Genomic DNA, 23,223 nt, shown 5'->3' with positions numbered 1-23,223 from the left:
GAATATGAAAAAATGCCACAAAAACCTTATCACAATTACATGTGTACATGTAAAAAATGTCACATAATAATAAAACAATACGAAGAGACATGACATGACATGACATGACCCTACAATAAATGACCAGTCCCTTATCTGATTTCAGTGTTGGTGGCCCACTGACCTGGTTTTTGCAATGTCTACTGGCATGGACGCAGCTGTTGTCACCAGGCCACTGATCATACTCGCACAGAAATGTAGAAATAAGTTGTCCCCAAAGTACCCTGGAAATACAAAAACATTAAAACATTCATGTTGTCGTCAACACAATAGTCAACATGGTGGTCAAAACCATTTTCCCCAAATTTGTTTCAATGGTGACAGAATATTTCGTGAGAAGTACATTAATGATGCTCAACAGCAAGTGTCAACCAAAATTATAACATTATATCTATTCTCTTTGATTTGTTAGTTTAACACCACGCACAGCAATATTCCAGCCATATGATGGCAGCCTCAAAATAATCGAGTCTGGACCAGACAATCCAGTGATTGACCTCATGAGCATCAATCTACAAAAAATGGTACCTGTACTCTTTCAAAGTGAAACAAGGGAACATAGTGAGTGAGTGAGTGAGTGAGTTGGGTGTAACGCCGCTTTTAACAGTGTTCCAGTTATATCGTGGCGTGTTGGATAAGGGCTTTTTTAGGACCACTGGAAACTTTGAAATATTTATGAAATTATCATTCCAGTTAGCTGACAACAAGCCTTAGTTCTTTCTTACACTTGCAAATGTGCAAGGTTTTAATTCTGATATGGTGTTGTACATAAGCAGGCCTAAAATGAGTGAACAAGGCTGATTTGTGGAAAGTAAGATTATTTTACTATTTGTTTGTATTAGTAGCGTCAGTCAGCTTGCTTCAAAGACTTCCATCAATTCAAATATGAAAAAACTCTTCCTAACATCCTCTAAATCATCCAGTTCTACAAATTCAAACCTCAACTCTCCACTTAGTGCTGCTGTTAGTCCAAAATTTGCAACTTTTGAAAAAAAGTCATATTCTCATTTGTATAAACAAATCCATTGAATTTGCGTTACGATTTCTAAAAGTAGTGATACATAAATTATGCCAATCTTGTGGAGCTAAAATATGACCTTATCCACTGCCGCACTCAGCAATATTCCAGCTATATGACAGCTGCCTGTAAACAATCAAGTAGGACGAAAAATCCAGTGATTGATATTGTGAACAAAGATGACACGCCCTTTACGAAGTCACTGATCCTGACCCCCGAACCATTCGGTTGCCTTTTGCATCCAGCACAGGTACCTAGGGACCTACCATTTTCGACGTAATAAGCGCCCAGGGGGCTCTCAAAATTAGAAATTGGGGGCTCTTATTAGAATATTATTTTGGTGAGTTTAAAGAAAAATTTCATGGTTTATGCTGACAGCCTGAATGTTCATATACGACAGATATATTTTTCCAGAATTTAATTGCCCATAATTAAGGTTGCATATAATACACGAGTGCGTATCATATGCGAATAAATAAGTCTTGTGTACATTGATCAATCGGAAGGGGTGCTAATTGGGATTGTTCACTAGCCAACATATTAGCAAATATAGCCGTGGGAGCTTATTCGAGCAGGGCGCTGATTACGTCGAATACGGTAATCTAACTTGATGTCCGCAGTGGGGTTATGGTGGAGGGGTTCTTTCATCCACTGTCCCGTGTTACCAACTCACCTGTAGACATGAGCCCTTGTTTAGCCTGTGAGTAGGACGCCAACTGAGCGGCGTTGACAACCATAGCACGTCCGACTGTAGGTAAACAACCCTAGAAATACAAAACTTACATCAATAATATGACATAAAATCAGCTTAATCAAGTAGAGTGAGTGAGTTGGGTTTAACGCCGCTTTTAACTGTATTCCAGTTAGAGGAAAGCTGAACGTCATGCAGGTCTTAGACGTTTACCACTGTGTCAAACACCACAAGCATGGGGATGGTGCTGACAAACCCAGATATGTAATCAGAGCAAACCAGGATTCAAACCCACAATCCTGATTACGGTGCTTTAGGCGACTAAGCCACCCACCCCCCTCAACCTGATCATGACACGGAGTGAGTGAGTGAGTGGGTTGGGTTGAATGCCGCTTTTAACATTATTCCAGTTATATTGTGGCGTGTCAGCTTAATGTGGGAGGAAAGCCCGAAGTGATGCAGGTCTCAGACGTTTACCACTTCGGTGAAACCCACGAACACGGGTATGGTGCTGACAAACCTAGAAACATAATCGGGGCGAACCGGTATTTGAACCCACAATCATAGGTTTCTGGCATGCCCAAGGGACGCAACTCCCACAGCAAATCGCGGTGCCTTAGGCGACTGGGCCACCCATGCCCCCTTAATCAAGTAGACCATGCTAAGATGGTACACGTCTTCATAATGGCAGTCCCTGCAAATATCAATTTTGTTTGTTGGTTGTTGTTTAATCCCACACTATGCAATATTCCAGCCATATCACGGAAGTCTGTCTGTCTTCAAATCTTGACCAGATAATCCAGTATTTGATATTGTGAACAACAACCCACATCGTCAGGGTATGATGACATGCCATCGATCAAGTCACTGGGGGCGACCACCTGATTCATAAAGTCATCTCTATGACCAGCGTCATTCTAACCCGGAATCCCCACAGTGAGAGCAGCGTAGGTCAATGGGACCTATTCTGACCCGGAATTCGAACAGTGAAACCAGCATTGGTCAATGGGACCTATTCTGACCCGGAATTCCCACAGTGAAACCAGCATAGGTCAATGGGACCTATTCTATCCCGGAATCTCCATGCTCAGCACATATCAGAGATTAGCCATGGTTTAAGCATGTTAAGTCAGATCAATTCGTCTTAAAAAATGGAGACCCTTAAATTCTAAAAACAAATATGGTCTTGTTTCAATGAACCCCTTCTTGTAGTAAGATTTTGAAGCTTTTCCATTTCTTAGTCAAAAGAACCATAATTAGCAGCATTCATCTTCTTGATAATAACCTACATACTAACATCATGTATTTCCTAATTAAACATGACATGTTAGTCAGGGCCAGTTCAAATCATTGCTAACAGTATCATGCAAGCAGATTTAGCATGTTGCTGTGTGACAGGGACGGTAACATGTGTGCAAGTAATAATTTTAGTAAAATCTAAATATTTTTTACATTTGTATACTTATCCTGCATTACTCCGTATTGCATTTACTGCTGTCTTTGACAGAGTGACGAACTGTGTGAGATCCAGCTGCTGAAGAAAGTTGTCCCAACCAGCTCAGGAGGCAGCGCCCTCTCACAGTCGGCACGTGACCCGGAAGTCATGACGTCACACAAAAACACATAACTGCTTTAAACATAACATCTGAAACTTTGTGGGGAGGTAGCGTAGCGAAAGGGAGGGCACTTAGACTTCGTAATGCAGGATAAGTATACAAATGTAAAAAATATTTAGATTTTACTAAATTTTTTAACTTATCCTGCATTACTCCGTATTGCATCTTTATCAGACGGCATGGCCGGTGGGCATACCTGCAGATGTGAACCATATTAAACCCTCGTCAAGGTCCGATGAATCCGCACCGCATACAAGTGATGACCGGAACATCTACGACCATTCCTGTCTTCAGGAAACAAGAGTCGATGCAAAAACGAAACGCCCGAATAGGTAACCGAAATACAATGAGGCGTGTTGCCAAAATATATAACTTACCGAAGAGCGAAAGCGAAACGCAGTAGAGCCCTCTAATCTGAGGCGATAAACACCAGAGAGTTCGACGGGCCCCGCTCGGGGAATCGAAGAATCAGCGGCGTCGGCGGCAAAATCTACGACCAATCCCAAGAGCGAATGCGAAACGCAGGATAGCCCTCTAGGCTGGAGGCAAGGAACACCGGTGAGGTCGACGGGCACCGCTCAGGTATCAGAGAAGCAGCGGCGTTGGCGTTGGCGCCGGTGTCCACATCTACTACCATTCCTGTCGTCAGGAAACGAGAGTTGATGCAAAAAGTAAAACCCGGATAGGTGACAGCAATAGAATGAGTCGGGTAACCCAAAACTAAAACTGACCTAAGAGCGAATGCGGAACGCAAGAGATCCGTCTCGTCTGGGGTGATAAACACCAGAGAGGTCGACGGGCCCCGCTCAGGGTATCGGAGAATCAGTGGCGTCGGAGATAGATGACCTGTTGGGCTACAACCAGGGACCAAAACTGTGAACGCCGGCGACAACTTTCAAGGCTACATCACGGAAGTAGTGGTTGGTGAAGGCGGTGTCCGATCGCCACGAACAGGCTTCCCTGAACGACTGGATGGAACAGTATACCGTGAAGAACCAGTGTAAATACAATCGCCCTGATCTCATTTTATTTCAGGTGATAGCCTTTGGGGGGCTCATAAGCTTTAAGGATGACCGTCCGGAGCCACAGGGAAAAGTATTCCGGCTGACCAACGACTGCGACGAAGGGGAGACCGGCAGAAAAAGGTGTTTCCTAGACTTGCGGCAGTCTTTAGATCGTAGAATAACCTTCAGTGCCCTTACTGGGCATAATGACGCTCATCCTCATCCTCGGCACCCACACTGGACGAGGGGGGAGGGGACAAGGAATGATCTATCAGGCTGTCCTGGGAGTTGAGTCTTTACGCTGACGTCCCAGTACGGTCCATGATGAACGGCGCCCTGGGTACCGCATTCGAACCGGGCATGGGAGACGTCGAGGGCGTGCTGTACATGGACTCGAGCGGCAGTAGTCAAAACCAGTAGAAACACCCGTCTTCTACTTAAGGTCGTAGAAGGAAGACGAGGGGAGTGGTTCGAAGGGCGTTGAAGACCACATTCAGATCCAACGCAGGCGGTCCGAACTTGGCCTTCAGGTCTTCAAGACTGAACGAGCGCAGCCAGGCCCGTAGGTCGGGAATTTTCGTCTTTCTCCGATCGTCCGGGATGGCCAGAACGGAGTAGATGGCGACCAGGTGTGTGGGGGTGGTAAGCCCTTCAACCGACGGGTGCTACGCAAGTACAGAAGGAACTGATCCAGGATCTGCGGTGACGCTGTCATCGGATCCTGGTGTTTGTCAGAACAAAATGCCTGGAACAAGCATCATTTATCAGCATACAGTCCCCCTGTAGATGGACGGTGGGCTGAAGCAATAGCCTTGGTCGCTCTAGCCGAATAGCCCTTGGCTTTCTGCAGGTGTGTCAGGCGTGCAGACGATAACATGCGGGTATGAGGGTGTGGCAACAGACCGTGTGGATGGAGCAGAAGGTTCGACCACACCGGAAGTTCCAGGGGTTGTCTCTGGGTATGTTTCGGAGGTCGATAACCCAACTTCTGGCTGACCAATAAGGCGAGACCAAAGTCAATGGCAGGGGTCGAGTGGCCTGGATCTCTGAAGAACCATGGGAGGGAGAACCGGAGTCGGAAAAGCGTACACGCGTAATCCTTCTCAGGAACGATGGAAGGCTTCGTCTGCCACAGCGGTCGTATCCGGCACAGGTGGAATGGAAGACGACAGCTGGCCACATTCAGATATGAGGCAAACAGATCTAGGGTTGGGGTGTCGACCGTTTGACATATTCTGGCCCGAGGCGCCGGAGAGCGTGAGGCGTCGGAGAGCTTGAGGCGCCTGGAACGCCGAAGATGGTGATTCTCGGGGGCGCCGGTGGAGTTTGTAGCGCCGGGAGAGGGGCGAGTACTCTGGGTCCGCAAACACCACACTACGGTGACGTCGGCAGTGGACACGATCAACAGGGCGTGACCGAGAAAGCACTGTCAGCAAGCGACGTCCTGGATAAGCCTTTATCTCGAGGCTGTTGCTGTGCCAATGGTGTTGATCTCTGGATCACAGGTGGTCACAATGTGGGCTGGTGTGGGCCACTAGCCACTGACAAGGTGGCAGGGGAGGTAGTCAGCAACAGGGGTCTGCGATTGCGTACCGTCGGTACGATTCCGAAAAAGGTGTGATCGCCTGCGAGCCAACCTCAAGTAGACGAAGTAAACCAGCTTCACAATCGACCGCCGGGGCATCGACGTAACCGGGTAGTAGGAAGTCGAGGCAATATGGCCATTGCACGAAGTAATTAGATCGTTTTCATCCCTGAAGCGGCGTATAAGTACTCCTGTTCTTATATCGAGGTGACGATGGAGGACGACAACACGATACGAGGCAGGTATGCAACAGGGGTCAGTGGGACGGCCGAGGGACTTTAAGTATCAAATCGACACTGTGTCCGGTAGTCAAGGCGGAAGATAGGAAGGTGTCGTAGTCGAAAAGATCAAACCGGACGAAGGAAGGCAATCTTTTCCATCCCTTGAACGCCTATAGGCGCTATCGTTCTTACAGCGAAGGGTTGATGAAACAAGGTTCCTCGTGACAGCCGTGTTGGTAGAGGAGGTGTATTGTTTCCAACATCCGTGCATGGATGGACTGCGACAGGCGCCTGGTTGAGTGGTAGCACCAAGCGTACAGGTAGACATGGAAACCAATCTGTAGAAATACATGGCACCCCTTGCCATGGTAAGTTGACCTAATTCCGGTCGGAGTTGTTGACAGTCTGAGTACTTGACACGTGACATGTAAATCACACTGCGCAGTAGCCGAGAAAACCGCCTTGGAGTCGGAACTGAGGTGCAAACTCCACACAATGACAATCCTCAATGAACTGCGTGAGAGACGATCAAGTGGTGTACCCGAGTTTTGCGATAAAACACGGAACCCCATGGGCGTCGTGGAAAACCCGGTGAGCGCCGAGGAAGAGTCTCTTTCAGGAACGCTGGCGCTAGGGTAGGGTAGAACAGCGTTGGTGTCGGCGATGTCGACGAAGTAAACTCTTTGTAAGTGGATGTCGTCGTCGAATCTGATACAGACGCTGTTCACATGACGCTCTGTTTCGATGGAAACCCGCAGGTCATCTCTTCGGAATCATAGCGCTTTAAACGACGGGATTATGGATAACGTCTCAGTGGGCAAGTTGAATCAGACCAACTGTCTATTGGTTGAAAAGATTCCACCCAGGAACGAAGTAGAACGATAGTCACGATCCCGAAGACCGACGGGAGAGTAGCGACAGGAGTGGCGACAGTTGTTTCACCATGCTTCTCCGTGTGACGAGTTATGAGACGGCAGCAAGAGAAGAGGGAGAGAAGAGAAGAGAAGAGGGCAGCAAGAGGGCAGTGGCGCCGGGGAGGCGATTGCCGATGGTGCCCCTTAAGCCGCAGTAGAAGATCGGATAGTCGGCTCGTTGATCTGAGCTTGATAAAGCTTGTTGATCTGGGCGCCGGAGGTCATCTTAGGCGCCGGATATATCATAGGCGCTTCTTCCGTAACTCTTGAGGCGCCGGAGTAGTCAGAGGCGCCAGAGACATTAGAGACGTCGAAGATCATGAGATCAAAGGCCTTAGAGGCGCCGGGAGCGCCGAAGACATCAGAGGATGCGGAGGCGCCGGAGCGCGGAGACATCAGAGGCGCCGGGAATGCACGAGGCGCCGAGACATCAGAGGCGCCGGAGGTGCCGGGAGCGCCGGGACATCCGAGGCGCCGGAGGCGCCAAGACATCGGAGGCGCCGGGAGCGCACGAGGCGCCGAGACATCGGAGGCGCCGGGAGCGCCGAGAGCGCACGAGGCGCCGAGACATCAGAGGCGCCGGGAGCGTCGGGAGCGCCGAGACATCGGAGGCGCCGGGAGCGCACGAGGCGCCGAGACATCAGAGGCGCCGGGAGCGCACGAGGCGCCGAGACATCAGAGGCGCCGGGAGCGCACGAGGCGCCGGGAGCGCACGAGGCGCCGGGACATCAGAGGCGCCGGGAGCGCACGAGGCGCCGGGACATCAGAGGCGCCGGGAGCGCACGAGGCGCCGAGACATCAGAGGCGCCGGGAGCGCACGAGGCGCCGGGAGCGCACGAGGCGCCGAGACATCGGCGGCGCCGGGAGCGCACGAGGCGCCGAGACATCGGAGGCGCCGGGAGCGCCGGGAGCGCCGGGAGCGCCGGGACATCAGCGTTGATGTGGTGGTGTTGGAGACCGTGAACGGTCGTATGTCGTGCCAGGGGAGGCAGACTCTACGTTGGGAGCGCTGGAGCCGCCGGTGGAGTAGGAGACCGTGAACGGTCGTATGTCGTGCCATGGGAGGCAGACTCTACGTTGGGAGCCGCCGTTGGTGCTGGGAGCACTGCGAAGCTCCGCTGAGCGCTGCTGCCGTCAACGTAGGTGGGGGTCGACGTGTGTCCTGGATACTCGCATGAGCTGAAGGATCACAGCGACGAAGGATCACAGCGACTGCAACATCGGCACTGCCTTGTGAAAGTACAGGGCGTCTTTCAATCACGGCAGAAAGGGGCGGCCCCGACCAGATTTGTTCCCGCGGCAACAAGTGCAGCGAGGCAGAAAATCTGGAATTTAAGCAAAACATAACTATGTGGCAAAGCCACAAAGTGCGGGAAGCATAATGTGATTCAGAAACTTTGTATTTCGATGAAGTTTATGAGATCAAACAATGACGCTAAAAGGTAGCGAAAAAGCATAGCTTTAAGCAAACACATAACCATGTGGCCAATCACAAAGTATGGGAAGCATAATGTGATTCAGAAACTTTGTATTTCAATGAAGTTTATGAGATCAAACAATGACGCTAAAAGGTAGCGAAAAAGCATAGCTTTAAGCAAACACATAACCATGTGCAAACACGTAACCATGTGGCAAAACCACAGAGTACGGGAGACATAATGTAACTCAAAAACTTCGTATTATATTGAAGTTTATGAGAAGAAACAATTACGCTGAGAGGTAGCGAAAAGGCAAGGCTTTAAGCACACCAAAACAACATACATAAATGTAATGTATTACCCAAGCCAAAGAGAGAATTCAAAACGCAGAACACGACATTACGTGGCCACGTGGTGAATGGCCAAAATGGCGGGAAAGAAAACAAAATGGCGGGAACAACATTGCGCCCGTAAATTACTGTGACGTGAGCCACAGACGAGCGATAAACGTTACAATTTACGAATGGGAAGACCCTAAGGTCACGGCCCATAACAGGTAACAATGTAGCAGCATGTAATGAATGTAGAAACACGCAAAATATAAAAAACAAATAATAAGCTTTAATTTCCACAAGGGATACACAGTACGTCCGTCCGTGGAGGTGACAAAGCAGTTATGTGTTTTTGTGTGACGTCATGACTTCCGGGTCACGTGCCGACTGTGAGAGGGCGCTGCCTCCTGAGCTGGTTGGGACAACTTTCTTCAGCAGCTGGATCTCACACAGTTCGTCAATCTGTCAAAGACAGCAGTAAATGCAATACGGAGTAATGCAGGGTAAGTTAAAAAATATACCAATTTACATGACCCATGAAGACCCGGGGGTCTTCAGCAACCTATGCTTGCCCTAAAAGGCGACTATGCTTGTCACAACGGGCGACTAACGGGATCGGGTGGTCAGGCTCGCTGACTTGGTTGATGCATGTCATCGTATCCCAGTTGCGTGGATTGATGCTCATGATGTCAATCACTGGATTGTCTGGTCCAGACTTGATTCTTTACAGAGCGCCGTCATATAGCTGGAATATTGCTGAGTGTGGAGTTAAACAGTAAATGATCTTACAAACAATTTATTGCAAGAGTTGGTTAATATCACTTTTTGAGGTGAGGTGAAATGGAGTTTAACGTTGCGTCCAAGATTATTGCACTTATATAGCGATGTGCATGCACATGTGTGTGTGTGTGGCTGCTTGTACTAGTCCAGACTGATGCAAATTTATAGTGCTAGCTCACTGAGATACCATGCCGCAGTTTAACATGAATACCCCACTCGGACACAGTATACTGACTCCGAGCCGACCAGTCCTTGTTTTAGCCCCAATATGCCGAGCGCCAGACAGGGTAACAACAAGTACCATCTTTTACCGTCTTTTGGAATGACGCGGCCAGGGATTAAACCCCCGACCTTCCGCTCTCCGGGCGGACGCTCTACCACTAGACCACAGAGGTGGTCTTATCACTCTTTGAAAAAATGACACAGAGATATACATGAATCAATACAGGGTAGGCACTTCGATCGTATTGTGAGGTGTACATTTGTGGTGCACAGATACGTCAGTGAACATTGTCAGCCTCTCCGTAGATGTCCCTCGTGGTCAACAGACTGACCCCAGCAGCAAGTAATGAATGCTCCACGTACCCGCCATAGAGTGACCACGCCCTCTTCTGTGACGATCCTGGACAGCGCATTGAACACATTCTTATAACCCCTCTGCTGGTCAGCTGGTAGTCTGAAAAGAGAGAGTGAATGGGTGAGTAAGAGAGTAGGTGGGTATGACAAAGAGGGTGGGTTGGTGTCTGGTGGGTCTATGTGTTCAGGTTGAACACAGCTTTCAACAGTATTTCAGTTATATGGCATCATGTCAATTTGATGTGGGACGAAAACCCAAAGTTTGCCGGTCTCTGGTGAATCCCATGAGCAGGCACATGGAGCTGACAGACCAGTGATCATAATCAGCACAAAGTCATGCTGGTCTTAGACATTTCCGATTTGGCGATCTGCAGCTTTCTCAAAGCCATCTAAACCCAGCTGCAGCTTTCTCAAGAACGTCTCACCCCAGCTGCAGTTTTTCTCAAAACCATCTGAACCCAAGTGAAGTTTTTCTCAAGACCATCTGAACCCAGCTGCAGCTTTCTCACAACCATCTGAACCAAGCTGCAGTTTTCCTAAAAAAAAGTCTGAACCCAGCTGCAGCTTTCTCAAGACCGTCTCACCCCAGCTGCAGTTTTTTTCAAAACCATCTGAACCCAGCTGCAGTTTTTCTCACAACCATCTGAACCCAGCTGCAGTTTTTCTCACAACCATCTGAACCCCGCTGAAGTTTTTCTCACAACCATCTGAACCCAGCTGCAGTTTTTCTCACAACCATCTGAACACAGCTGCAACTTTCTCACAACCATCTGAACCAAGCTGCAGTTTTCCTAAAAAAAATCTGAACCCAGCTGCAGCTTTCTCAAGACCGTCTCAACCCAGCTGCAGTTTTTCTCAAAACCATCTGAACCCAGCTGCAGCTTCCTCGAGACCATCTCATCGCAGCTGCAGTTTTATCAAAACCGCCTTGTGACCACAGTGTCACCTCAAGGCTACGTCACCACCCCCAAAAATAGTTCAGGGAAGCAAGAGTTCCACCACCAACCTGCCATCTGCCGTCATCCTGATGAGAGCCACTTCGGCTGGCGTTCCTACAAAAGCTCCAATAGCACCGGCCGTGATTCCTATACCAGCCTTTGCTAGAAAGTTGGGAGGCTTGCCGTCTCTGAAAGTAGTGTCAACACAGTGAGTGAGTGAGTGAGTGAGTGAGTGAGTGAGTGTGGTTTTACGCCGCTTTTAGCAATATTCCAGCAATATCACGGCGGGGGACACCAGAAATGAGCTTCACACATTGTACCTATGTCGGGAATCGAACCCGGGTCTTCGGCGTGACGAGCGCACGCTTTAACCACTAGGCTACCCGACCGCCCCTCAACACAGTGAGTGAATCATGTTTAATGCTGCAGTCCACAATGTCTGCCTCAAACGATCCTCATCCTCTGGGTACAATGTCACCGAGTCTGACCATCCATTCCACTGTAGCTGCTTTTTACACCCAATTCATTGTAGTTGCAGATTATACTCAAACCAATAGTTTTTCACTCATCAATTCATCACTCAATTGTCTTTTTCCCCAAATCAGTGAACATTTTAAGACTTAAAAAAATGAAATAATGTTTTAAATGTATATTACTGTTCTAAATATATAGGCTTGTTTTGGAAAGTAAATTAGCTCGTAATTGTGTCTCAGGAATTAGCTCATTTGTACGCATGCTGAAAAAGTTTCATTGGGTATTTACGCATGTTGTTAATATACAGTCAAGTTTTTCATTTAATGCATGTGTTTCTGTAAGCATGTTAAATGAAAGTAATTGGGTTTTGAATATTTGGGGGGGGTATTTTACGCAATACGCAGCTTATCTGTAGCCCTGCGACTATATGTAAACCGGTACAATTTTCAAAACTAAAGGGTTTCTTTTATATCCCATTTATTATAGAAAGCATGCCATTTCAAAACAATAAGTATTGTGAGGAGAAACAATCAGGGAGTGCCACACCTTAATACATGTCAGGACTAAGTGAAAATATTATATACTGTATTCGACCAGGGCGCTCTCAAAAGAAGAAATAGGGAGCTCTTATTAGGATATTATTTTGAGTTGAAAGATCGTAAATTTCGTGGTTTATGCAGACAGCCTGAAATGTTTATATACAACAGATATATTTTTCCAGGATTTAATTAAGGGTGCATATGACATACGAGTGCGTATTATACACAAGTAAATAAGTCTTGTCTACATTAATCAATTGGAAGGGGTGCTAACTGAGATTTTTCACTAGCCAATATATTAGCAAATATCGCCGTGGGCATTTATTAGAGCAGGGCGCTTATTACGTCGAATAGGGTAATAATATTTATATGTATTATTTATTACAGTTATTGGAATTTGTGAAAATATCAATTATTTTCTTAATGTGTACTCGCCAACAACAACTATACAAATAAGTGTGTCGCTACAATCGTGACAATCAAAAGGCTTACCAAGGGAGGTAATTTTACATAGCTATTTTTGTTGATATAAGCAACTGGTTACTGATGCTAACTGACCGCCATCAGAAAGTTTCTTGTGGTTGGAGGGGCATATACAGTCGGATTGTTGGGCAAGTAGAAACACATCTTCCTGAGGCAAGAAAGTTAACTGACTTTAAAAGTCCAGTTTCCATCCTTGCCGAACTAGGCTGGAATTCCTAGGCTCAATCCTAGCGCCCCCAGTTGCTCTTACGAGTTATGTCCCTTCTATGCCTCTCCTATGGACCAATCAGATTCCATCTCTTGTATCACTTGCATTTGCTTTAAAAAAAATGGTGGCGCCCAGTCAAGACGATCTGATCGATAATCAAGATCCATATTGTGATAAAACGGGTCTTACATCGCGAAGTGCATCAAAACATGTGAGCACCTTGATTAAAAACATGAAAAGATTTGGAGAATATCTGTTGACGAGTTGGCAGTGCAAATGCTTTGCAATTCCTGCAATTGACCGAAATCTTCATGACAGTTTATGAACCGGATTTCGATTTCGCTGCGCGAAATTGATTGGCCTATGCATAGACTCGTTAGTCCAGCCAAAATGTAACTCCATAATACCAGCCTAGTTCGGCAAGGGGGGAAACTGGACTTTATTAGTCAGTTAACTCACTTGCCTCGGGACAAGTTGGTTTAAAAACAACTGTAAGGTGCTGCTTACTTTGAAACCATCTCAAAGAGTGTCGTGTAGATGCCGAGCCTCGTTGTGGTGTAGGTTGCTTGGCGCAGGAGACCGGCTGACAGCCCCGTGTAGATCCCACTGATCCCTTCTGTCTTCAGGATGTGACGCAGAGCGTGAAAACTTGTCTTGTGTTCTCTGGCCTTGCCACCCTCACCTGGAAGATACATCCTCATACAGCCCAAATCATTGTTATATTTTGCTACAAACATAATATCTATAGTTTTACAATAAATTGAATAAATATATACATATAGCAATATTCCAGCTAAAGGACGGCGGTCTGTAAATAATCAAGTCTTGACCAGACAATCCAGTGATTGATATCATGAGCATTGATCCACGCAACTGGGATCGATGACATGCATCAATCAAGTCAGCGAGCCTGACCACCCGATCCCGTTAGTCGCCTTTAACGACAAGCATAGTCGCCTTTTACGGCAAGCATGGGTTGCTGAAGACCTATTCTACCCCCGAATCTTCACGGGTCTAATGCTGTATACTGAACAAAATAGCTCGATACATATTAATTAAAATATATCTTGGTGCATCTATTACCATAACTACTTAAAAAAAATACTCTCATCATATACAGAACATAATATTACAACATACTGTATCAAGTGTATCATTTTAATTGCTTAATTGTGAATAAGTGAGTGAGTTGGGTTTAACACCGCTTTTAACTATATTCCAGTTATGTCACGTCGTGTCAGCTTAATGTGGGAGGAAAGCCCGAAGTGATGCAGGTCTCAGATGTTTACTACTTCGGTGAAACCCACGAGCACGGTATGGTGCTGACAAACCTAGAAAGTCAAACATAATCGGGGCGAACCGAAATTCGAACCCAAAATCATAGGTTTCTGGCGTGCCCAAGGGACGCAACACTGCACAGCAAATCGCGGCGCCTTAGACGACTGGGCCACCCGTGCCCCCGCTTAATTGTGAAATAGTTGAGGACATTGTTTAGTAAATAATACAGCAAGTCAACCTACCACTGAGCTGCATGCGATTCTTGACCAGGTCCAGGGGCTGGACGAAAACGGTGGCCCCCATCCTGAATACAGACAAATGGGGGACATACTTAATGTACTGATTCACCAAGTAATCCTCGACATTCAACTGAAAAGGTATTTCAACAAAACGAAATGATCAAACTAGTCCATGGTGGAATGAGTGAGTGAGTAAGTGAGTTGGGTTTAACGCCGCTTTTAACAGTATTACAGTTATATCGCGGCGTGTCAGCTTAATGTGGGAGGAAAGCCCGAAATGATACAGGTCTCAGACGTTTACCACTTGGTGAAACCCACGAGCAGGGGTATGGTGCTGACAAACCTAGAAACATAATTGGGGTGAACTCGGATTCGAACCCACTATCATAGGTTTCTGGCGTGCCCAAGGGACGCAACTCTGCACAGCGAATTGCGGCACCTTAGACGACTGGGCCACCCAGGTCTCTCCCCTCCACACACACACACTCCTACAACCCCCCCCCCCCGGTGAAATGACATGAATATGTATCAATAGTATTGTTGTTGCTGGCAAACAGACTGGGTGAGTGAGTTTGATTTTACGCCACTTTTAGCAATATTCCAGCAATATCACGGCGGGGTGACACCAGAAATGGGCTTCACACATTGTACCCATGACGGGAATTGAACCCGGGTCTTAGGCGTGACGCTTTAACCACTAGGCTACTTGACCGCCCCCCTGGCAAACTGAGTTTGTAAGAAAGACCTATAGGTATTTACTCTGTAGAACATATGCAAAAGCATAGCTACAGATAAGCAGTGTATTTGCGTAAAATACCCCCAAAATATTCCAAACCCAATTACTTTCAATTAACCTGTGTACAGAAATGCATTCATTAAATGAAATACTGTAAATCGTGAAATTAATGCGTCTCCAAAAGAATGCGTTTGCTGGCCCCGAGCCAAAAATGCGACTCAATATGAATGCGACATCCCCCTCCTCTCAAGCATCAGTGGATTGATAGATACTGTATCTAAAGAAAATACAGGAGAATCCTCACTTTAATCCAAACTTACATAAATCCAATCACACACCAAATAGCACCTCTTTTTAGTGCTGAGTAGAGTACTTCCGCTAAAACAATACATGCACGCTGACTCGTGTCGGCCTTTGATGCAGTCGCAGGTGTGATCAGTGATGACATAAGTGAGTAGAACTCTTGTCTTGACCCCAGCAGTGACAATTCACAGGATGTAATTAGTGTTTGGAATGACATTGTTTATATACTTGTTACAAGTGCTGCTCAATAAACAGTGGTATGGACTACATAGTTGTTTGTTTTCAGTGTATGTCTAAGTTGGTATTGCTGCTACCAAAAATGTCTTATTGTTGATAGAAATATAATGTTTAATAATGCTAGCAAAGACCACTCGCTTTTTTCGCATTTAATTCATGCTCTTGTTAATTTTAAGATTTACAGTACTCAAATATAGAAAAACAGCATGCAAAAATATCCAATGGAGCTTTTTCAGCATGTGTATAATGGAGATAATTTCCGAAACACAATTACAAGGTAATTTACTTTTCAAGTCAAGTCTAAATTTAGAAATGTTATATACATCTAAAACATCATTTTTATTATTTTCTTAAATCTCAAAATGTTAGCTCATTTTGGGAAAAACCCAATAGAGTGATGAATAGATGAGTGAAAAAATATTGGTTACCCAATGAAAAATGTAATAACCCAATAAAAATAGAAACCTTCAAGTAAAAATCAATTGCTCAAAAAGTTATCTGGAGCTCTGCAAATGAGAATAAAGAAGTGTTGACCACCATTCCCATGCCTCTTAAAGTGATGTGAGGTGAAATGTGGCTTAACGTTGTGTTCAAGGTTATTGCTCGAGTATAGTTACATGTTTGTATGTGTGCGTGTGTCAGTTGTTCTAGTCCAGGAAATGACATGTGCCAACACCCTGTGTTCTGAAGCGTCCGGGAACAGTGTCCTGGAACAGTGTCCTGGAACAGTGTCCGGGAACAAGTCTCATGTTCCTGGACACAGTGGTTGATTCATGGGTACACAACATCTTCGCGGAAAGCGTTAAAGTTGGCATGCAGCACGTGCTTCTTGCTGGATGAGCGCAAAATGCGCATGCTCTGCAAACACTGTATACAGTTGGCTTCTTGCGTTCATATGTGCAAGTAGATTACAAGGGGATTTCACATATAGTTGATTACAAGGGGATTTCACGTTTAGTTGATTGCAAGGTAAGTTCATGTTTAGTTCATTGCAAGGTAAGTTCATGTTTAGTTGATTGCAAGGTAAGTTAATGTTTAGTTGATTGCAAGGTAAGTTAATGTTTAGTTGATTGCAAGGTAAGTTAATGTTCAGTTGATTGCAAGGGGATTTCACGTATAGTTGATTACAAGGGGATTTCACGCATAGTTGATTACAAGGGGATTTCACGTATAGTTGATTACAAGGGGATTTCACGTTTAGTTGATTGCAAGGTAAGTTCATGTTTCGTTGATTGCAAGGTAAGTTCATGTTTAGTTGATTACAAGGGGATTTCACGTATAGTTGATTACAAGGGGATTTCACGTTTAGTTGATTGCAAGGTAAGTTCATGTTTAGTTCATTGCAAGGTAAGTTCATGTTTAGTTGATCACAAGGGGATTTCACGTTTAGTTGATTGCAAGGTAAGTTCATGTTTAGTTCATTGCAAGGTAAGTTCATGTTTAGTTGATTGCAAGGTAAGTTAATGTTTAGTTGATTGCAAGGTAAGTTCATGTTTAGTTGATTACAAGGGGATTTCACGTATAGTGGATTACAAGGGGATTTCACCTTTAGTTGATTGCAAGGTAAGTTCATGTTTAGTTCATTGCAAGGTAAGTTCATGTTTAGTTGATTACAAGGGGATTTCACATATAGTTGATTACAAGCAGATTTCACGTTTAGTTGATTGCAAGGTAAATTCATTTTTAGTTGATTGCAAGGTAAGTTAATGTTTAGTTGATTGCAAGGTAAGTTCATGTTTAGTTGATTGCAAGGTAAGTTCATGTTTAGTTGATTACAAGGGGATTTCACGTTTAGTTGATTACAAGGGGATTTCACGTTTAGTTGATTACAAGGGGATTTCATGTTTAGTTGATTGCAAGCGGATTTAACGTTTAGTTGATTACAAGGGGATTTCACGTTCAGTTGATTCCAAGCGGATTTCACGTTTAGTTGATTACAAGCGGATTTCACGTTTAGTTGATTACTAGGTAAGTTCATGTTTAGTTGATTGCAAGGTAAGTTCATGTTTAGTTGATTGCAAGGTAAGTTCATGTTTAGTTGATTACAAGGGGATTTCACGTTTAGTTGATTACAAGGGGATTTCACGTTTAGTTGATTGCAAGGTAAGTTCATGTTTAGTTGATTACAAGGGGATTTCACGTATAGTTGATTACAAGGGGATTTCACGTTTAGTTGATTGCAAGGTAAGTTCATGTTTAGTTGATTGCAAGGTAAGTACATGTTTAGTTGATTACAAGGAGATTTCACGTTTAGTTGATTACAAGGAGATTTCACGTTTAGTTGCTTGCAAGGTAAGTTCATGTTTAGTTGATTGCAAGCGGATTTTACATTTAGTTGATTACAAGGGGATTTCACGTTTAGTTGATTACAAGGGGATTTCACGTTTAGTTGATTGCAAGGTAAGTTCATGTTTAGTTGATTGCAAGGTAAGTTCATATTTAGTAGATTACAAGGAGATTTCACGTTTAGTTGATTACAAGGGGATTTCACGTTGAGTTGATTGCAAGGTAAGTTCATGTTTAGTTGATTGCAAGGTAAGTTCATGTTTAGTTGATTGCAAGCGTATTTTACATTTAGTTGATTACAAGGGGATTTCACGTTGAGTTGATTGCAAGGTAAGTTCATGTTTAGTTGATTGCAAGGTAAGTTCATGTTAAGTTGATTGCAAGGTAAGTTCATGTTTAGTTGATTGCAAGCGGATTTTACATTTAGTTGATTACAAGGGGATTTCACGTTGAGTTGATTGCAAGGTAAGTTCATGTTTAGTTGATTGCAAGGTAAGTTCATGTTTAGTTGATTGCAAGCGTATTTTACATTTAGTTGATTACAAGGAGATTTCACGTTGAGTTGATTGCAAGGTAAGTTAATGTTTAGTTGATTGCAAGGTAAGTTCATGTTTAGTTGATTGCAAGGTAAGTTTATGTTTAGTTGATTGCAAGGTAAATTCATGTTTAGTTGATTACAAGGATATTTCACGTATAGTTGATTACAAGGGGATTTCACGTTTAGTTGATTGCAAGGTAAGTTCATGTTTAGTTGATTGCAAGCGGATTTCACATTTAGTTGATTACAAGGAGATTTCACGTTTAGTTGATTACAAGCAGATTTCACATTTAGTTGATTGCAAGGTAAGTTCATGTTTAGTTAATTGCAAGGTAAGTTCATGTTTAGATGATTGCAAGGTAAGTTCATGTTTAGTTGATTGCAAGGTAAGTTCATGTTAAGTTGATTAGTAGTAGATTTCAAGTATAGTTGATTACAAGGGGATTTCATGTTTAGTTGATTGCAAGATAAGTTCATGTTTAGTTAATCTGAGTTTAGTCTTCCACTGTGACCACCCTGGATCAGGCCTAATGGAGAATGCAGGGCTCGATTAAAGCAACTTGATTTAACTTGCACCATGTGCATATTGCCATGAAAGTCCAGTTGCATCAGACCAAACCAGGCTGCACCCTCGTCCCATAAACTTATGAAAGTTGAAACATAGATGCATTAACTAGTCTAAGTACCGGTAAAGTGGTTTGTTGGTTTGTTAATAACGCCACATTCAGCAATATTCCAGCTGTATGATGGCGGTATGTAAATAATCGAGTCTGGACCAGACAATCCATTGATTGACATCATGAGCATCGATCCACACAATTTGGATACGATGACATGCATCAACCAAGTCAGCGAGCCTGGCCACCCAATTCCGTTAGTCGCCTCTTACGGCAAGCATAGTTGTCTTTTACGGCAAGCATGAGTTGCTGAAGACCTATTCTACCCCGGAATCTTCACGGGTCATACCGATAAGTAAAATCACAGATGACAGTGTCATGTGTCTTGAATTACACACTGACAGGTATTTAGTGTGTTCACAGATTGTTGTTGTGTGGACAAATAACCGTTGGTTAGACAAACACCTGATTTTTGTTGCATGTAAATATAAATATTAAGATGCATTTTCAATTATAGGTTGCACTGGTGCATGTTTTATGTGGCAAAATCGAGCCCTGGTGAAATGACTTGATAAATCCTTGTGAAAATAAAACGACTGGTTTGGATGACATTTAACGGGCATTAATTTTCTGGTGAGGCATACATTACTCCACCTTGGATAATGCACATCCTCTGTTGATGTACTGGTCCAGAAGGTGTGATATACCGTATTCGACGCAATAAGCGCCCAGGGCCCTCTCAAAATTAGTAATAGGGGGCTCATATTAGAATATTATTTTGGTGGAAAAATCAGAGTTGAAAGATAAATTTTGTGGTTTATGCTGACAGCCTGAAATGTTTATGTACGACAGATATATATTTTTCCAGAATTTCATTGCCCATAATTAAGGGTGCATATAACACACGATTGTGTATTATATGCGAATAAATAAGTCTTGTGTACCTTGATCAATCGGAAGGAGTGCTAATTGGGATTGTTCACAAGTCAATATGTTAGCAATTATCGCCGTGGGCGCTTATTACGTTGAATACGGTATTATACAGTTACAGTCAGCTCACAGCATAGACACCACCTGGTAGACCCATTATTTCATGATGAAATGACATGTTTATAATAACTGAAACCAAATATTACATGCAATGAATAACACCGACCTACACCCATATAGTTTATGATATAAATGTCCAATAACCAGGTGCCAGCACATATCTTTTTTAAAAATATTTTCATTCAAGATAGAAACAAACAAAACATTCATGTCAAACACCTGTCAATACCAAGGTGCGAAAACCCATTACACTGTTCCACAGGTAGCACACACTGTGAGGAGGTTACGCCCGGAGCCGGGCTAAGGCAGGGTCTGCACACAACACTTGTCTCTTGTATTTGAACAAGGAATGGTTGGATGCAACATTGTGTCTGAGGTGGCTCAAAACTTGAAAATAAAAACAGAGCTCCAGATAAGCTGCGTATTTGCGTAAAATACGCATCAGAAATGCAGAAATATGCAGTAAAAAAAAAATCCAAGCGTATCAAATACGCAATGAACATTACAGATACGCTACAAAAATAAAACTTGTGCGTATCATCAAAATATTGTGAAGTAACCCTGCGTATTTGATTAGCAAATCAGCAACTTATTTCAAAATTATAAACGGACATTCCATCAACCTTTCCAAATTCCACGATGACAGTTACATCATGATCATTTGCCATCACACTTTCTTGTGGAAGTATCGTGGTATTGTTTAGTCCTATAACGCTCTCGTACCCACACAACACCAGTTTGCAGAGACTAGATGAATAGAGTTTTTAAATATTTAACTTAAATACCCACATGTGTAAAAACTAGTGGGTAACAGAAATTTGAATACCCAGATACCCAATGATTTTAAAATGCATGGGTAAAATACCCACAACACCAAAAGCTTATCTGGAGCTCTGAAAAACCTTACAGAAAGGTTTTGAAACCAACATTTTTAGAAGCAGCATTCGAAGTGCCTTGATGCACAATATATCTTGATATATTCAGAAATGTTTGTCATAGATTCAGGAACACTAGAGAATTGACCATGTGTACCAGGCAGACAAAATGATGATATAAATGAATAAATATGTCAGTTTATACATTCCTTGAAAAGGCCTCTCAAATATTAGATCACGGATACAAGTGTATGTATAATGTATGCAGATGTAGTGTTTACTGTATTCAACATATTAAGCGCCCAGTGCGCTCTCAAAATTAGAGATAGGGGGCTCTTATTAGAATATTATTTGGGTGAAAAACAACAGTGTTGAAGATCGTAAATTTTGTGGTTTAATCTGACAGGCTGAAATGTTTATATTCGACAGATATATTTTTCCAGAATTTAATTCCCTATAAATAAGGATGCATATAACACGCATATTATACAAGAATAAATAAGTCCTGTGTACACTTATCAATTGGAAGGGGTGCCAATTGGGACCGTTCACACGCCAATATATTAGCAAATATCGCCGTGGGCGCTTATTAGAGCGGACGCTTAATACGTCGAATACTGTATTTTGATATCATACAAGCCCCAAACAGACTTAACTACATGGATGTATTAAATTAGAAGTGGTAATTTTCTAAAAACTTAATCATGGTGTTGGGATTTTTGGGTGGTCTCAATTTATAATCATGGTCCTACTTGAGCTTTGTCTTTGCCAAACATCTCTGTCCTTAACCTAACGAAGGACTCCGAAAAATTCATTTCATGATTATGGCGAGGGGCCTTTTATTCTTGATTTTAACAGGTAACATTAAATGACCTCAGTTATTAAATATGTTAAATTAAATGTTTGACAGAAATATAAATCCACTGTTGTGATTGAATTTGAGAATACCCTACAACCTGACGAAAATTATAGAATTTTATATAGAGTCTAATTAATTCTGTTCTGACAATATATAACAGTGTGAAGCAAAATGATATGTTTCAGTGAGGATTTTAAAAATATTTTCTCCATATGTGTGTATAGTTTTTAACGCTGCAGTGAGCAATATTCCAGCTATATGGTAGCGGTCTGTAAATAATCAAGTCTGGACCAGCCAGTCAAGTGATTGGCAACATGAGCATCGATTTATGGAATTGGGATGCGATGACATGCATCAACCAGGTCAGCACAATGAGAGGCAGTTCTAAGCCCCAACACCCTACCCCTATTATAAACTACCAGCCCCTTGCATCAATCATATTCGGTTTCTAACAAACCATTTCAGTCACACTCTAATGTTCAAATGGCAAATTCTACATGTATTAATGTAGAACAAATGACCTAAGACTGGTCAGAAGATCAGTATCAACAATGTACCCACAGGACTACCCGGACCCTTGGTTAGTCATGTGATATATTGTTTAATGAGACAAATTATCTGGAACTCTATGGTTACACTACAAGTCACTAATGTTCGCATTTCTTTCTTACTATGCACCCATTCCTTCTGATTTTTTATATGGTTGAATAACTTAATTCAACTTCAGTGTATGAATGACCAGATTGTTTAATACATGTGTCTAAATAAATTTTGCCAGGGCTATGCTAAAAATGTTCCAAATCGGACATTTTGAGGCATCTCCGGAGACCTACAGTGGGTATCTGGGTCGGGTAATAGGGGGATGGGTACCCGGGTAGTAAATTTGGACTCGTCACTGCCCTAGTCTCCTTGAAAGACTAAATCTGCCCCAAAGTCGTTCTAACATAGAGCATCGCTAATAGCCAATACGTCGGCACACAAGCGAGAATGCAACAGACAATAAATTTTCAATCTAATATATATAAATAGAATTTTCATTCATTATATTTTGCACTGAATGTGGATGACGGGTGTTCGGTTAGAAACTTAAAATCACTACTGACACAGAGAAACACACATGAATTGAGTAATCTGTTAAAGTGTTCATGCGACTACCAGTCTGTGAACTTGCACGACACGCGAACAGTTAATGAATGTGCACTAGTGAAGGTGCGCTGTTGACAAATACATAACTTTAGTAACAGACGCTGTGTTCACGACTCGTTCTCGCTTTACTTATACATACCCTGCCACGCCCCCGAATAAGAACTTAATCCCTTTCGGGATTTTAGCCGCTGGTTTCGACTGTGCACTGGAAGCAGACATCTTG

At 43.6% G+C, this 23,223-nt stretch overlaps 1 protein-coding gene across 1 annotated transcript in view; it reads right to left on the bottom strand.

The window, feature by feature from the left end:
• LOC139471195 (mitochondrial 2-oxoglutarate/malate carrier protein-like) overlaps positions 1–23,223 on the bottom strand; it is a 34,609-nt gene extending 11,386 nt beyond the window's left edge. The window contains exons 1-7 of the mRNA XM_071253481.1: positions 23,140–23,223; positions 14,357–14,418; positions 13,344–13,518; positions 11,201–11,320; positions 10,204–10,294; positions 1,731–1,821; positions 164–263 (exon numbers count right to left, since the gene is read on the bottom strand). Of these exons, the coding sequence (XP_071109582.1) occupies positions 164–263; positions 1,731–1,821; positions 10,204–10,294; positions 11,201–11,320; positions 13,344–13,518; positions 14,357–14,418; positions 23,140–23,219 (719 nt within the window). The 5' untranslated portion in view covers positions 23,220–23,223. The remainder of the gene's footprint in view (positions 1–163; positions 264–1,730; positions 1,822–10,203; positions 10,295–11,200; positions 11,321–13,343; positions 13,519–14,356; positions 14,419–23,139) is intronic.

This window comes from Haliotis cracherodii, unplaced genomic scaffold (genome assembly GCF_022045235.1).
Source record: "Haliotis cracherodii isolate W230 unplaced genomic scaffold, xgHalCrac1.p SCAF_22, whole genome shotgun sequence".
In the NCBI taxonomy this organism is placed as follows: Eukaryota; Metazoa; Mollusca; class Gastropoda; order Lepetellida; family Haliotidae; genus Haliotis; species Haliotis cracherodii.
The sequence above is the reverse complement of the archived record's forward strand: the minus strand, read 5'-3'. Positions and strand labels throughout refer to the sequence as shown.